The sequence below is a fragment of the Theobroma umbraticum genome, unplaced genomic scaffold (genome assembly GCF_002168275.2).
Source record: "Theobroma umbraticum cultivar Fairchild unplaced genomic scaffold, ASM216827v3 scaffold_30.0, whole genome shotgun sequence".
NCBI classification, from domain to species: Eukaryota; Viridiplantae; Streptophyta; class Magnoliopsida; order Malvales; family Malvaceae; genus Theobroma; species Theobroma umbraticum.
In genome coordinates, this window is record NW_018397254.1 from 7,181,404 (window position 1) to 7,196,268 (window position 14,865).

General features: G+C 38.2%; 2 protein-coding genes and 1 pseudogene across 5 annotated transcripts; 2 read left to right on the forward strand and 1 right to left on the reverse strand.

Annotated features, from left to right (window-relative positions):
* Positions 1-359: 359 nt before the first annotated feature.
* PP2-A14 (phloem protein 2-A14) lies at positions 360-2,710 on the forward strand. Its single transcript, XM_021442726.2, has 3 exons — positions 360-1,008; positions 1,255-1,373; positions 2,032-2,710. Exons 1-3 carry the CDS (start codon positions 694-696, stop codon positions 2,444-2,446), a joined length of 849 nt encoding a protein of 282 aa, XP_021298401.1. The 5' UTR covers positions 360-693; the 3' UTR covers positions 2,447-2,710.
* A 131-nt stretch (positions 2,711-2,841) lies between these two features.
* Positions 2,842-6,826, forward strand: LOC110427306 (F-box protein At4g00755-like; annotated as a pseudogene). Its single transcript, XR_016351808.1, has 6 exons — positions 2,842-3,861; positions 4,285-4,458; positions 4,604-5,017; positions 5,110-5,324; positions 5,543-5,661; positions 6,204-6,826. The product of XR_016351808.1 is annotated as an F-box protein At4g00755-like (transcript).
* A 232-nt stretch (positions 6,827-7,058) lies between these two features.
* SLK2 (SEUSS-like 2) lies at positions 7,059-14,865 on the reverse strand. 3 transcript variants are annotated; one of them, XM_021442526.2, is made up of 10 exons: positions 14,482-14,865; positions 12,627-13,368; positions 12,258-12,389; positions 11,996-12,044; positions 11,179-11,393; positions 11,028-11,096; positions 9,740-9,840; positions 9,240-9,333; positions 9,088-9,157; positions 7,059-8,369 (listed from the first exon to the last, which is right to left on the reverse strand). In XM_021442526.2, the coding sequence occupies exons 2-10, from the start codon at positions 13,236-13,238 to the stop codon at positions 7,450-7,452; spliced, it is 2,262 nt and encodes a 753-aa protein (XP_021298201.1). In that variant the 5' UTR covers positions 13,239-13,368; positions 14,482-14,865; the 3' UTR covers positions 7,059-7,449. The 3 variants fall into 3 exon arrangements, with proteins under 3 accessions (XP_021298201.1, XP_021298284.1, XP_021298120.1); XM_021442609.2 differs by lacking the exon at positions 14,482-14,865 and adding an exon at positions 14,340-14,447; XM_021442445.2 differs by lacking the exon at positions 14,482-14,865 and adding an exon at positions 14,340-14,441 and having other exon boundaries at positions 12,627-13,652.

The following is a 14,865-nucleotide window of genomic DNA, read 5'->3' on the forward strand; positions in this document are numbered from 1 at the left end:
TATATATATATATATATATTCCTTTTTGTAACAAGTATGGCTTTCATTCCATAATCAGTAACAGTGAATTAATTAAATGGGTGTTTGAATTCCATATATGCTTGCCTTATCTTCAGAATAAAATACAATACAATTTAGAATTTATACATTGATGCAATGAACACATTTCTGGTAGGGAGTATAAACTAAAATTAAATTTTTCAAAATTTAAAAGAAAATTAGAAGAGAAATCAAATATAAACAAAATGATATTTGCCGAGCTTTGAACAACTTTATTGCCTGTATTGGGAATTTTTGTGGATTAGCCAGGCTTTTACTGAAGCCAGAAAGACTGGTGTATGGATAACGTATAAATAACATTACTCGAATCCAAAGACAGAATACATTCCATGCACACTCATCTACACGCCCCCTTTTCCATTGTCCAGTGGAGAATATTGATATATAGGACTCCCACTTTATCCCTTTTCTCAAGGACTGCATTCCTTTGTTAAAACCCAAAAAAGAAACCCCCTCTGCCCCTCTCCCTCTCCCTCTCCCTTAAACATGAAGGAAATGGTGGCATCTTCTTCGATCTCTCCTCCAGTTTCCTACATCATATACCATCTTCTCCTTTACCTCTGAACCCTTTCTTGAAATAAAATTTTGCTTTACTTTTCTTAGGTTTTCCCTGGTTCTCTTGTTTTTATTTTTATGGGGGCTGGTGTTTCTGCTCTGGCGGCAGATGCTCAAAGGGGTTTTCCATTAAGGCCTGGTCTTGATGATGTGCCAGAAAGCTGTATATCATCAATTTTTATGTGCTTGGATCCACCAGAGATATGCAAATTAGCGAGCTTGAACAGGGCCTTTCGTGGAGCTTCTTTGGCTGATTTTGTATGGGAAACAAAGCTGCCATCAAACTACAGGTATCTGGTTAAGAAAGTTCTTGGACAAAGTCCGGAGACTTTAAGCAAGAAAGAGACTTATGCAAGACTTTGCTGCCCCAATCGATTTGATGGTGGCTCCAAGGTAGCTTTCGTTCTCTTCTTTGCTCATCACCAATCAAAAGGAAGAAAAAGATTAGTTTCCATTTGATCTTTGATCACAATTGTTAATGATTATCCTGTACGATGTATAAACAGACATACCCACCAAGGATTTGGGGATGTGATTCTTGACTACAATATATATTCTAATCCAGGCCTGAGAAAACCATTGCGATTCACTAGTTACTGTTTCTTAATCTTTTTTTGCTGTTTAAATTTCCAATTGTAGGAAGTGTGGTTGGATAAACACAGCGGTAAGCTTTGCTTGGCAGTATCCGCCAAGGCACTGAAAATAACAGGGATAGATGATCGGAGATATTGGAATCACATTCCAACAGAAGAATCCAGGTAATACATTACTATATATTCCTTGATGTTTATCCCTTTCTTTTGGAATAGTTCTTGTGATTCTTTTCTTTTCTCTTTTTCTCAATTGGATTGCCATGGAAAATGATTCTAATATATCATTGCAACTGAAATTGGGAATATGTTGTCATCAAGGAGCTCAAAGAAAATGGATTTTTTTTCGTGTGTGTGTGTTTCTGGATGTGATGTAACTACGCCATCTAGATTCTGTAATCACCTAGGAAGAGGACTAGCACTAGCAACTTGCGCCTTGAGAGCTATGACTGAAAAAGACTGAACCAAGTTGGATGGCCTACTAGTTATATGCTGAGAAGATTTTTTGTTCCGTTTGTATTCCGAATGCTTGCCTTGTCTTTTAAGTATTCAATTTTAGTATCATTATTTTTCTAGAGATAGATGCCTTTTCTAATGAAAACAGGGATACATTTTATTAATCCCAAGGAGCTTGTATAATTTTTCATTCCCTCCCAACATTGCCTAGCATTAGAAGCAAACAAGCACAAAACCTGGGAAATATACGCTTTTCAATGCTGAACTTGATTTAGTAGTTTTTTAACTCGTTGAAGATATTTGTGACAAGGGAAGATCGGGAAACCAATGAAGAATTGACTTAAACATCAATTTTCTTTGACGTGTATAGATTCCAGACAGTGGCATATCTTCAACAAATCTGGTGGTTTGAAGTGGTTGGAGAATTAGATTTTGAGTTTCCTCCGGGGGCATATAGTCTATTCTTCAGGCTGCAGCTAGGCAAATCCTCAAAAAGATTCGGCCGACGGGTCTGTACCCTTGATCAGGTTCATGGCTGGAATATCAAGCCCGTCCGGTTTCAACTTTCAACGTCCAATGGCCAGCAAGCCGCGTCAGAATGTTACTTGTATGAACCAGGGAACTGGGTTCATTACCATGTGGGAGATTTTGTCATTGAGAATTCAAATTCCCCAGCAAAGATCAAGTTTTCAATGATGCAGATCGATTGTACACATACCAAAGGAGGTCTTTGTGTAGATTCTGTATTGATATACCCTAGTGAGTTTAGGCTGAGATTGAAGTAAACTAAGTTTTTAGGATGTTCTCTAGTAGGCAGGTACATAAAACTAAATTACATATGTTACATTAAAATGGGGAGCAGTTCAAACAGAAATGTGGGTTGTTTTTTTTTTTTTTGGGTCCACAAATATAATTTGCATGTGAATTTCATGTTCTTTTGTCTCAATGTCCTCTAGCTAGGGTTTTTTTCTTTTTGTTAATACATTTTAATCAACGTTGTCTTATTCTCTTTGTCCAGTAAATGGGAAAATAATTCTATTTGGGATTGACTCCAACTTCTATTCAATTGAAAATACAAGCTACCCTATTGAATGCTACACCTTTAAAGCTGAATGGTCTATTTCTTTGCATCCTAAATCATTGAAATTGACCCTGTTTACAACATGACAAAAAGAAAAAAAAAACTAAAATCAAATCCTCAAGAAAAAGAGAAAGGATCCAAATCACCCTGTGGTTGAGTCGATTGTACAGCACAACAAGGTTCCATCAATCTTTTTTGGATTGAAGCAATCGACTGTTAGGGGATTGGATTGAAATGGACCCACTGGGAGACCGCGGTCAGGCCGAAAGCATTCATTGGTCAGGAACGATCGGCCACTTAGGCATTCTTATCTAGTGCATGAGGGCCTGACCCCATCGTTTGGTCTTGAGTTACAGCTGTGGCTATTTGAGTGGATGATTATTCGAGTAAACCTTCAGATAAAGGAAACATTGTATGGAATACAGTCTACCCATCATGGTACAGAATAAGACTTGCTCTCTTTCTTCATTATTTTATGGTGGAAAGTATCTTTCATTTGATTGAATCAAGAATTGTAGTACTTTAACAGATGATATTTATGGTGGGGAAGGAAGCAATTACTATTCTTGACTATTACTTGTATAACAATTTCTTTTCTTTTCCTTTTATTATTTCAAAGCTTGTTTTTTTCAGGTGGATATTCCTTGAAAAGCATGAACGAAAGAAACGCAACAGTGGCAACCATGTCGGGAATCTCAAGGTTTTGAAACAAAAAAAAAAAAACAAAGAGCAACAATAAATTAATAACCTCGTATCATCCCACTAAAGCAAGAATCAATGCTTAACCCTTCCATGTGATCCAAAGGCCAAAAAAGAACATGTTCATGAAATATTAAAACAAACCCCAGAAAAATATACAAAGCGTTTTATATAAGGAGTCCATAATGTCATCATGGTAATAACAGGTCCACGATATTGTTATTTGTTGGGCTTTTAGTACTGTCTGTCTCATTGAAATTCAGGGCCGGTCGGTGGCGTTCTCCCTCTTGTCGTACTGATATTAAACGGGAAAGGTGGCTACAATGGTTACATTTTCTGTCTTTAACGGTTTTTTCTTTTTTTTGTTTGGTTCCTTTTAGTTTTGCTTTGGATCTATCGCCTCTCTCTCTCTGCAAAAGGGTATCTTTCCTTTCTATACACTTTTTACTTAAGTTTTGAGTTTACATGATTGCATCTGTGATATCTATCATGTTTGCATCATTGTATGCATTATAAGCTTATGGGTTTCTTTCATTTTCTTTGTCAAGCCCGTTTAACGAACTCACAAGATGTCATCTTTGGGAATGGGGCAGTTCCTGTATGTTCAGTCTTGTCTTTCATGTGATTGGATTTTAGTCTGTTTTCAGCTGGGTAACGAATTTTCCGCGATTGATTTCAACGAAAACCCAGAACAAAGATCTTTTTCTGCCCTTATATTGCTTATATGTAGACAACTGAGAATTCTGATGTCCAATCGTTGCTTGGTAATTGAATTTTTGTAATTGATTCCTAAGCTGTTTTTTGACCTTTTTTTTTTTTTTTGGATCTTCTGTTGTTTTGCAGTATTGTTGTAGCTACAAAGCGTTAGATCTTTACCCAAAAGATCCAAAATGGACAGTTGTGGTGATTTTATAAAATTGCTTGGACTTGATATGTCTATGAAGATTCTACTGCATCTGAATAACCCTGCTGATCTCATCAGAGTTTGCTTGGTTTCCAGTTCTTGGCGCCAATTTGGTAAGCAAGGCATGCTGGAATTAACCATAACCATGTCTTGATTGACGCAGCCTATTTACAGCTTCAGTTTTAGCTTTGATTTTATTTGTTACTATATGCTTTTCTTTAATAATATTGATATGAGTAATTTTCGCTTATCTTGCAGTGATTTCTAACGGTCTTTGTAAGCAGCTTTGCTTGAAATTGTTGCCTGAAATTTCTAGCGTTGCTCACACCATTGAAGTGAACAACTTGATAGATCCTGTAAAACTTAGACAGCATGATCACTTCGAGTTGGAATGCCTTAGAAGGAATCATAGAGTCTATGCCTTTTTAGCTTGAGGCCTTAACCCTTTCACAAGAAAAGATTGCATATCAGAGGCCATTATTGCATCCGGCACAGATAATTACCCTGAAGAAAGCATCCATAACACTTTGGAGCCACTGGATAGAATAGAACATATAGCATCATATTGGTCAAGTGAAGGCAAAAGTGATCCTGCTATCCCTGAGACTTTAATTTATAAGTTGGCGGCCAAGATGTGTCCTGTTACAGAATTCCATGTTCAGAGATTCCAAGGTCCAACTCTATTTGTTTGTACTCTTCTCTTCTGTATTCCGCTTGCCTGTAATGAAACTTTTTTAACTAACAGAATTATGTTTGCGTATCAGCTTATTTTCAGTATGGCTTCCCTATATATTCATCAAAGGCAGTTAGATTTAGAATGGGTCATCCAAGGTTACCTGAGGCGAGTGACGCTTAAGATGGCTCAACGTCTAGTCACAGATTGGCAGATGACAAGTTTATATGGACATATATTTCACCAAAATTTCCAGCTAAAATTGGCTTTCATTTGATGTTCAGTTGGGGAAAGGAAATTCAAGAGGTATTATCTTTTGTTTTATGACTCATTAAGCAACAATGATTAGACTTTTTTTGTTCTGTTTTTTCCTTTCCTGTTATTCCCCTCTGTCCTGCACTCGATCCTGTGTGATTAGGCTACAATGCAAGGTAGCATTCCCATGGAGTTTTTCTTTTTCTTTTTAATGTTCAAATTCTCTTGTCATCTGCTTCATTTAAACAGCTCTAATAACTTATTGACAGGAAAATTGCTTGCAAAAATTCAAGCTACCAGAGCCTGTTCTCTGCATTGGAGGATTCTTGCAAGTTGAGTTGCTGGGTAGAGTTCAGAAACAGGAAATGGATGGTTTATATTAGATATGGTTATCTCTCCCTCTCTCTGAACTTTCGAGAGATATTTTGGATGACTAAAGTTTTTAAATTGTTGGTTCAATTTTTCTGATTATTAACGTTTTAGAAGCTGGTAATTCCAAATTTAAAAAAGAACAAAAGAAACTGCTAGCTAAGGCTTTTCATTAACAAATTGATAGCGTCATTTTGTGCACTGTGAAATTAGCTGTAACAGGACATCTTGAGGCACACTTCTTCTCAGTGAAGAAATTACTTTAAGTTGGACTTTGAATTTTTTTTTTTTAATTGGGAGGAGGGGGATTTGAACTTTACTCTTTAAACAGGAGATTATATACCAATCAATAAATCAAATGCTCAGATGCAAGTTAGACTTTGAAGCATGGCTATTGTTGGAAACAGTTTTTAATCTTGGCCTGCTCTGCATTAACTACCAATTGAGGCCCAGGAATCATAGTTTTTGTTCATTTAAGTGTAAATTGCGGATCTTGTCTCTGTTCATTTTAAGGTACAACATCTGTTTCTAAATTTGTAAAATTCGTTGACCTTTGTGCAGTATCTCCCACGTTCAAGTTGTTGGGCGGCCACTCTTACCAAGATTTGATATAGACATACTTGATGCCACAGGGAGGTGTACTTTGAAGTACTTGCCTGAAACAGAAAATTGTATGCTTTCCTCAGGGTCACCTAATGGGGAGAATGCAGCATCTTCTCCTTTTGGTACTCTAACTGCAAGATTAATACAGAGAGGCACAAGAGGTTGGGAAAAAATGACATTGAATGCACTACTTGGGACTGGGGCAGCTGGTGCTCATGAAGCCGATGACGAGCCCCCTACTTGACCCTGAAAATTGTTCATGTCAGTTACATTTTCCTCTTTTGCTAGCATTCTACATTAATCCAGGTGCAGCTGCATGGTTCTGGACTTCTGTTGATCTGACATCGGATTGGATTTTATATCTGCAAATAACAAAATAGTGCCACCGGAAACTGGCTGGAAATTTGCGTCGAAGTTATAACACTAGCAATGTTGGATATAGTGGGTTTATGGAGTGGATATCCAGTTCCATTTGTGTCATTTTGTTGCTTAAGCCTGTAAGCATTAAGTCTTTTCTTGAATCATGATGGAGCAAAACGTCAGCTAGGTTCAATTTAACGACTATTCACTTTGGCTGTGCAGTAGTTGCCTTTTAACTTAGCAGCTGTTAAAGCAACCAGCGGAGGATAGACAGCCAAAACCAAGCGTAGCTGCCTCTAGACCTTTGGTCTAGGCTTCATCCCCCGATTTTTTGCCAGAAAAGGCTCCAGTGCAAAAGTTTGCGTCCCATTGCTGCATTAAGACTTGTGTCTACAAAATCAGGTATCAGGATAGGTGGTAAGGCCGTCATCAGCTACCAAACAATAGATACACTTGTCATAATCTGGTATTTACCCCCTTCCCGCCAGTCAAGATCACAAGTCCTAATTGGCCAGTGAAGCATGTAAATATCATATTAATAAGAAAAGATACTGAATCTGTTCTCAAGTTCGTTCAATAGATTACACTTGGAAGACTTGAAAACGGGAAATCCTTAAAGAAGATAAAAGGGAAAAGAAGAAAAAAGATCACTAAACCACCTACTGAAGCACAAAGCAAGTGATGTCACAACAATATGCCATATTAGATAGGCCGGAAAAAAAAACAAAAAAAAAAAGAGAGTAAAACAATAGAAAACAAAAGGGCGGCTATTTCAAATATTCTGTACAACGATTTGCCCGGTACTCACCCAACAGAAGCCATTAATTGGGCCAAACTATGTTAGTCATGCCTTCCAGCCATAACCCATATTATCGTCAAGGTCACTGTTAAAAAACCCATTCTCTGTGAACTCATGAGCTATATCCGGAACCATATCATCCTGCAAATGGAGATTCTGAGGCAAATCAGGTGCTCTCTGGTTGAATCCATTGTTGCCACCAGCTGCTGAAGAATCACTGTTTGAAGGAGCTTTAAAACTGTTGCTTCGGCTTGGTGCAGGCCCTGCAACACTTCCTGACACATTAGAGGTAGCTGGAGCCACAGCACCAGTGTTGCTTCCGAAGCCCACTGCATTTCTTGCCATACTCCCATTCACATTCTGCCCACTCAGGGACTGCTGTTGAACTCCTGTACCGTTATTAGACATCTCATGTAGCAGCTGTTGGATCATTTGTTGTTGTAAAGCCTGGTTACCCTGAGAGGACTGCGGATGGTTCTGTTGGATTAAGTTATTAGTGCTTAATGTGCGCTGCTGCAGTTGCTGCTGCTGCTGTGGCTGCTGAGCAGCTGGTAAATGGGGGCTTGATAAGCCACTAACAGGCAGGGTCTGCATGGATCCTGGTAATAAGGCAGCAGGCCCTTGGAAATTTGAAGATGGACTCTGGTTAGAATTATTGAAGGAAGATGAAGCTTCCTGATGAAGTGAGTTAGGGTTTGAATTCATTGAATTCTGTCTCATGAGCAGATTCTGGAAGTTAGTAAGTGCCAAAGCAGCTTGTGCTGATCCGCTTAAAGTCCCTCGACCAACCATGTGATGGTTGTTGCCCATTGGATTGTTTATTCCAGGATGCAATGCCATAAGCTTATTGAGAGTATTCCTGTCAGTTGGCAGACCCTGAACATTTGCTAGCTGCTCCATTTCCTGCATGTTTTGCATTTGGAGCTTGGCTGTAGTGGCATGTCGAGGATAATTTTTCAAGCCCTCTGCAAATATAGTGTTAAAGCAAACAGAAGTTTAGAATCAATGATATAATCGTTTTATCTCCATTCACATAAACTAAACTGTAGCCCTAATGTGGCCAAAAAAGCTTAATAGTCCCTAACCAATACGTAGATCAAGCATAACAAACACCAAAATTTTAGCAGAACAAAGATCCAGAGATATGGTTGCTTTTTGCCTAGCGGATTGCACATTTCATACTGATAAAAACAGAAAGGGGCATAAGCATCTGGAGAAGAAAACAAAAGGCTGATAAACAGAAAGAGATTGCAAATTGTAAGAAAATCAGGGAAAGAAAACAAAGGCTATCCAAAACCTTCCAATAAGCATGCAATGCAAACATTCTCCCTAATAGAAGGAAAGGTATGCAGGTGATGCCCACCACAATCTTTACAAGGCTCATTAAATTTTCTTAAACAAAAATGAAGCACTAGCAAAGCAGCTGAAGATCATTTGTATGCTACATAAAAAGGCTTTACTCCCTCACACACATCTTAACTAAATACCAACTAACAATATAGAAACAAGCTTGGAATCATTTCATTTTCTTAAAAATTAGAGAAGAAACTATGCCACATTATATCAAAGTTAGAGCATCCACCTATTATGATACAATTCCATGATTGTGGCCAGCAGATAAGATGAACAAAAGAAAAACTATCAAAACGTCAAGAGGTCAGTAAGGCATACAGTACAACTCACCGATCGGCCCAACCTTGTGTTCTCGACAAAAATCTATGAGATCTTTCATGCTATTGACAACCTCAGCAATCTAAAACAAATGATGCAACAACCGTAAGGAAACTCAATAAAGAATATTATTCACCGATACATGCACAAAGCAATAACTGTACCTGCAAACATCTCACATATCTTTTTGAAAACCCCAAGTCATTCAGTGATTGTAACTCCAAACTCTTCACAAGCTGTCGTCCAGCCGTGAGGAACCTGAGAGAAAGCAATCAATTGTATATCAGCAAAACCCCAAAGGCCAGGGAATAGATTCTAGAGTAACATGCAAACCAAAAATTAAGCACTCACTAAAACCTTCCCTAATTTAACAAAAAAAAATCCAGTCTAAGCTCCTACAACTCGAAGTTCAGTTAAAACTAACACTACTCTTTCAGGATCCTGCAAAATCACATTTTTGTGTTGTGCCCAATCGCTTAATTGCACTCAAAGGACAGTAAACCACATAACAAACCAGATGAGCTTCAGACTTCCAGGGTTTCTCAAGTAAAGACTTCGAGCAACTTATCTGCTTAAAGATCTTAAGGGCCCTAACCATAAGAATCCAATAAGTAACATCAATCATGGAATAAAAAGAATTTGGCTTTTGTATCATTTAACTCACATATTGCTGTTTGTTTGCAAGTCCTGCTGAGAAACCCCCTCAGATCCACCTTCAGATATTGTGCTCTGGCATTTTTGTGCCACATGAAGTAACTGGTTTACCTGCATGATTGACAAGTTCAAGTTATATCAGTTGTCTTTAGAGAACTAAAACAGAATTACATATGATCAGGAAATGGCAAACCCATATGTAGTTTAGGAAGTGTTTCAAACAGAGATAGAATTAGTTAAAAATAACTGCTTACACATAACAAAGAAAGCAATTTTAGAGATTAAACCATTAACATAAAACCATGAACGCAACAAAAACAATTTACATCTTTTGGCCTTCTCCTTACAAAGGTTCAGTCAACTAAAAACACCATTTTGGGCTTTCATTATTATTCTCTCTAACATTATCAACAGATGCAGAGTGACATTTACAATGTGTTAGGATGGAAGGGGACATATAGGAGCTCAGTGAAATGGAGTAAAGGGCTGAACCTACATTATTTGAATTTTTTTTTTTTTGAGGGGTTGGACTTTGAGGTGAACTAAACTCCAGCTTCTTTTTGAAATTCCCTCAAATTGGACGGGTTTGAAAGCATAGTATTTCACTTTGGAGCTTTCAACTTAAAAATTTCTTTTAGTAATAATTTTAAATTGAGATGCAATGGTAATAGTACATAAATTTCTCATTCACTCTTATTCTCCTCTCCACTCCCAAACAAGGTAAACAGGACTTGATAACTCTAGTCTTATCACCTTTTCACTCATTTACTCTAACTTTTCCCTTCAGATCCCAAACACTTTGCTAAAAAACTTCAAACGCCTCCCTTTCTCTTTCATAGGAATTGAAGTACCATTAATATCCAAGCTCCATGTTGAAAATATCTCTTTATTGTTCCATATATAGCATACACATGACCAGCAATTGGTACCAATGACAACAGAAACAATACAGCCCTTCCACAACTTACATGAAAAGATCACCCCATGTTTCCTAAAGCAGACATGTTAACAATTTACTCACAACATTTATTACAGGTTCAAAACTAAGTAAAAACGTCCAGTACAACTGCATTCCCTATAGGAAAGGAGTGTTAACAATTACTATACCAATAAAATTACTAACCTTAAAGAACATAAACTAACCCAATTGCATGTTAACAATTATTATACCAATAAAATTAAATTTCTGATAAATGCAAAAGAAATAGGAAAGGACTGTGAGAGTGTATCTACACATGAATCATCAATTAAATCTTTGGGCCAAGAAGTTAGAGCTAATAAGGAGCAAATCTTAGTACCTGAGGTGCAACTAAACGACGAGGAAAAAGTTCTTCATGTTTAGATGCACAAAACTCCCAAGACAATATCTGCAAAAGAGAAAATGTTGATAAGTTATTCCTAGATTACGGTAACAACCACTGCAAAATGTGAAACAGCTTTTCTGTTAACCTTTAATTCCTGAGTGAATATGATGCGAAGCTGACCCTCACGAACAACACGAAGCTGCTCATATACACTCTCTTGAACTGCTTTTCCATACTCCAACATCATTATTCCAGAAGGAAATCTACACTCACGGGGCAAGTCCAAAAACAGAAGCTCATCCATTACTCCACTGCCAAATTTGATTTCATTGAGTCTTGGGAGTACTTCAAAAGTTGCCTCTGTAAACATAAGAGAGCAATTAGTTAGTCAGAATGAAGTAAGTGGTCAGATGCTAAGTTCCAACAATCATAAGTGACATTTGCAAAGAAAAGCTAGATCAACACCAGAGGCACAGGGCATCTGCTCTCTAACTTGTGAGACAAAATAAGGGTATTAATAATGGAGCCCACAAACCCATGAAATGTTATTGTACAATCCATATTAATTTCAAGCCATTGGTATATAGTACATTGTCCAATTCAGGGACCAAGAAGTGAAAATGTTATTTGAGGAAACTTTTAAACTAACAAAGAATAGCAACAATTCCAAACATGTTACCTAAAAATTCAAGAAATTCCATTTCTCTCTTCAATCCTATATGTCAATATATAGAAAGCAAAAAATGATATTCTGTGATCATGGAAAGTTTGAGGGAAGCTAGATAAAACTGAAAACCAATGAAAAGCAAATTATTAATTCACTGCAAATAGCATTATCTAACAAATACAGGCTAAGGAATGTCTTTTTCTCTTACCCTATTTCTAAACTGTAATTCCTAACAAAATCAACAAAAAAAAAAAAATTCAATGTGGAACAAAGTAAATGCTTATAAATCTCTTACCGAACCCCCTTCCAGACTTAAACCCACAAATGTCACACTGCCAGGCATCCTGGAATTTATAAGAAAGAAAGTAAGAATTTTACATATTAGAAGACAAGCATGTAATTTCAGAAGCAAAGCGAGAGATAGCGTCATCCATACAAAAGAATTCGTGCAAGGTTATTAATTAGCTAAACAATTGGTAGCAAGGCCTAAACTTTGCGATACAAAGGTAATTTTCATATGTTACACAGACTAGAGAGAGAGAAGCACAAAGACGAACCATAGCTGCTTGAGGGAAAACACCAAGTGCATGACTCCCGACGTTATCATACCGTGATAAACACCACCTTTTCTTTGCACGAGGAGAATAATACTCCGCCACAAATTTCCTCCAGTATGCAATAGTATTGTCCTACAAAATCAAGTATTCATAACAGGATTCAATAAAACGTTTAACTTCACCAAGTACTAAGTGAAATGAGTTAATGTCAAGACAGTAACAAGACAATTAAGCATGCATGGCAGCATAAAGTAGATTTCTACAAAAAAAAAAAGTGCAATCTTAATAGGATTGAAAGTGTTACATGAACCCAATTAAAACACAAGAGACTTTATCACAAGATGCAATAGATAAGAAACATGAACTCACAGGTGGCCTTTGCCGCTGGTGATATAAGTATTGCATAAGCCGGCGTGCACATACACCACTATCAAAGGGACGCTTCATTGCAGCTACTTGCGGCATGCCCTGTTGTTGGAATTGCTGCCTTAACTGCATTTGTTGCTGCTGTTGCTGCAAGTGGGCTCTCTGCAATGGAGGCATCGACTGCAAATACTGCTGCTGTTGCTGTTGCCTAAGTCTCTGCTGCTGGATTAAAGCTTGCAATTGAGGGTTTCGACCTTGCAACTGCATGGAGTCCTGCCTCTGCAGCAGCTGTTGCAACACCTGCTGCTGCAGAATGTCTTCTTGCTTGATATCTAATCGAGGTTTCTTCTGCACCTGGGATAGATTATTAGGGTCTTGCATGAAGGACCCCGGGACTCGTGGACCCATAGGAAGTGAAACTTGCCCAGTTTGTGTTGTGGGCAAAGATGTAGCACTTGAGGCCCCTTGCTGCAACTGCTGACTCTGCTGCATTTGTTGGACACTTGGGTCTTGATGAGAGCCCTGCTGGCCTATAGAGGATCCATCAACGACCGATGAACCTGACATGCTTATATTGTTGGAAGAAAACGACATGGGAGATGCTGGTAAGCGCATATATGAATCCGTGTTAATGCTAGCACTTCTCTGCAAGTGGGGACCTCCTGACAATGCCGAATTTGCATCTGTGACCAAAGAACTTGCCCCGACACTAGGTCCTGAGTTCGCAACACTGTTCAACACCGCACTGTTCATGTCCCCCGAAACCGGACCCAAATTAGGACGCCCAGTTCCAGGAATTGAATTAGATGAGTTCTCATAAGGTGAGCTCAAGCGAGAGTTAACTACAGCCTGGGACTGCCCATCTCCTTGGAAGAAAATTCCAGAACTTGAGGAAGATTGGGTTAACCCTCCAGCCACCCGAGAAGGTGCCATTGGAGGCACCGCCCCCTGGTGGCTGGAGTCTAAATAGCTATCCAGAGCCAGGCCTTTCTAATAATAAATACGCCCTCAACAATTTGTGGCAGAGATCTAAAAACAATGTATAATAGAAAAACCAGATAACAAAAATTAGAATCCGAATTACATGTGCTTCAAGAGAACAAAGGTACAACTTTTCCAACAGTATTCCACTCAGAGAAATCAATCAAGACTGGAAACACTGCTAAAGAAAGCCCCAACAGATTTCCCAGATTAACCTCACAATTTGTAAAGAAACAAACTTCTTCAACTATCTCCTCCCGAAAAAACCCTAATTTTGGACCCAACTAACTAAAGCAAGAATATCGAGTTAAGAATACTAAAAACCTTAAATTCTTGCACTTTAAAATCACATATCAGCGATCAAATCACACTACTAGTCGAAACAAACTACTAATCAAATTCTATTCCCAAATTAACCACACGCATTGAAAATCCCATATTGTCATCGAACTCGAATTAAAAAGAAATGAAAGCCCCGCCAGAATCAACAGATTAACCTTAATTAAAGACTTAATAGCAAGTTAAACAAGAAGATCAAGAAATAGCAAGCAGGAATCACTTCAAAATAAACCAAATTTTCCAAGAAAAAACAGTAAACTTTCCTAACTTGAGAGATCGATCAGAGCAGATTCGAGCTAACAAAATGATTAAACTACTTGATGTAAATGAAAAGGATTAAACAAGAAATTAAAGAAAAAAATTACTAATTAAGAAAAATAAAGAGAAGCTACTAACCTCAAAATCGCGAGCTGGAAAGGGAAAAAATTAAAAAGGGAAACGTTACTTTTTTCCTCTTTTTTTTTTAATTTTTATAACTTAATTTGGAAAACTGAAAAAATTGGTAGAGAGAGAGTTTTCAAGGAGGCTGTTTATATACCTAGCGGGAATTGCAGAGGGCGAGTTACCGGCTGCACCGGTAATTTTGCCCTATGTCACCGAATGTGTGTGTCAAACCCACGGACACGTGTCATATCCATGATAGCCCAACGAAGTCGGTGTTAGATTGCGCAGTGGCGACGCGAGCTTGCAGCCGACGTGGCAAGATTGCATTCGTTGATCCCGGGCGGCCTACGGTAGATCGTGAGAGGTGATGCTACTTGGGTAGGCCTCTTCGGAGAAATGATCCGCTACAGTTTGGCGTCAGGTTTTATTTTGTTTAATCAGATCCTTCCACGTTATCTGATTCCGAGGAGAACATCTGACGTGGCAGGCATCTGATTGGGTGGTGAAAGTGGGGTGTTTGGAGATTTGGGTCTAGAGG

Coding starts and splice junctions, on each gene's coding strand:
- PP2-A14 (XM_021442726.2), top strand. CDS start 694: ATGGGGGCTGGTGTTTCTGCTCTGGCGGCAGATGCTCAAAGGGGTTTT. Junction 1,009..1,254: donor GATTTGATGGTGGCTCCAAG/GTAGCTTTCGTT, acceptor TTCCAATTGTAG/GAAGTGTGGTTGGATAAACA. Junction 1,374..2,031: donor ATTCCAACAGAAGAATCCAG/GTAATACATTAC, acceptor TGACGTGTATAG/ATTCCAGACAGTGGCATATC.
- SLK2 (XM_021442445.2), bottom strand. CDS start 13,556: ATGGCACCTTCTCGGGTGGCTGGAGGGTTAACCCAATCTTCCTCAAGT. Junction 12,390..12,626: donor ACCAGCGGCAAAGGCCACCT/GTGAGTTCATGT, acceptor TTGATTTTGTAG/GACAATACTATTGCATACTG. Junction 11,097..11,178: donor TATTCACTCAGGAATTAAAG/GTTAACAGAAAA, acceptor TCTCTTTTGCAG/ATATTGTCTTGGGAGTTTTG.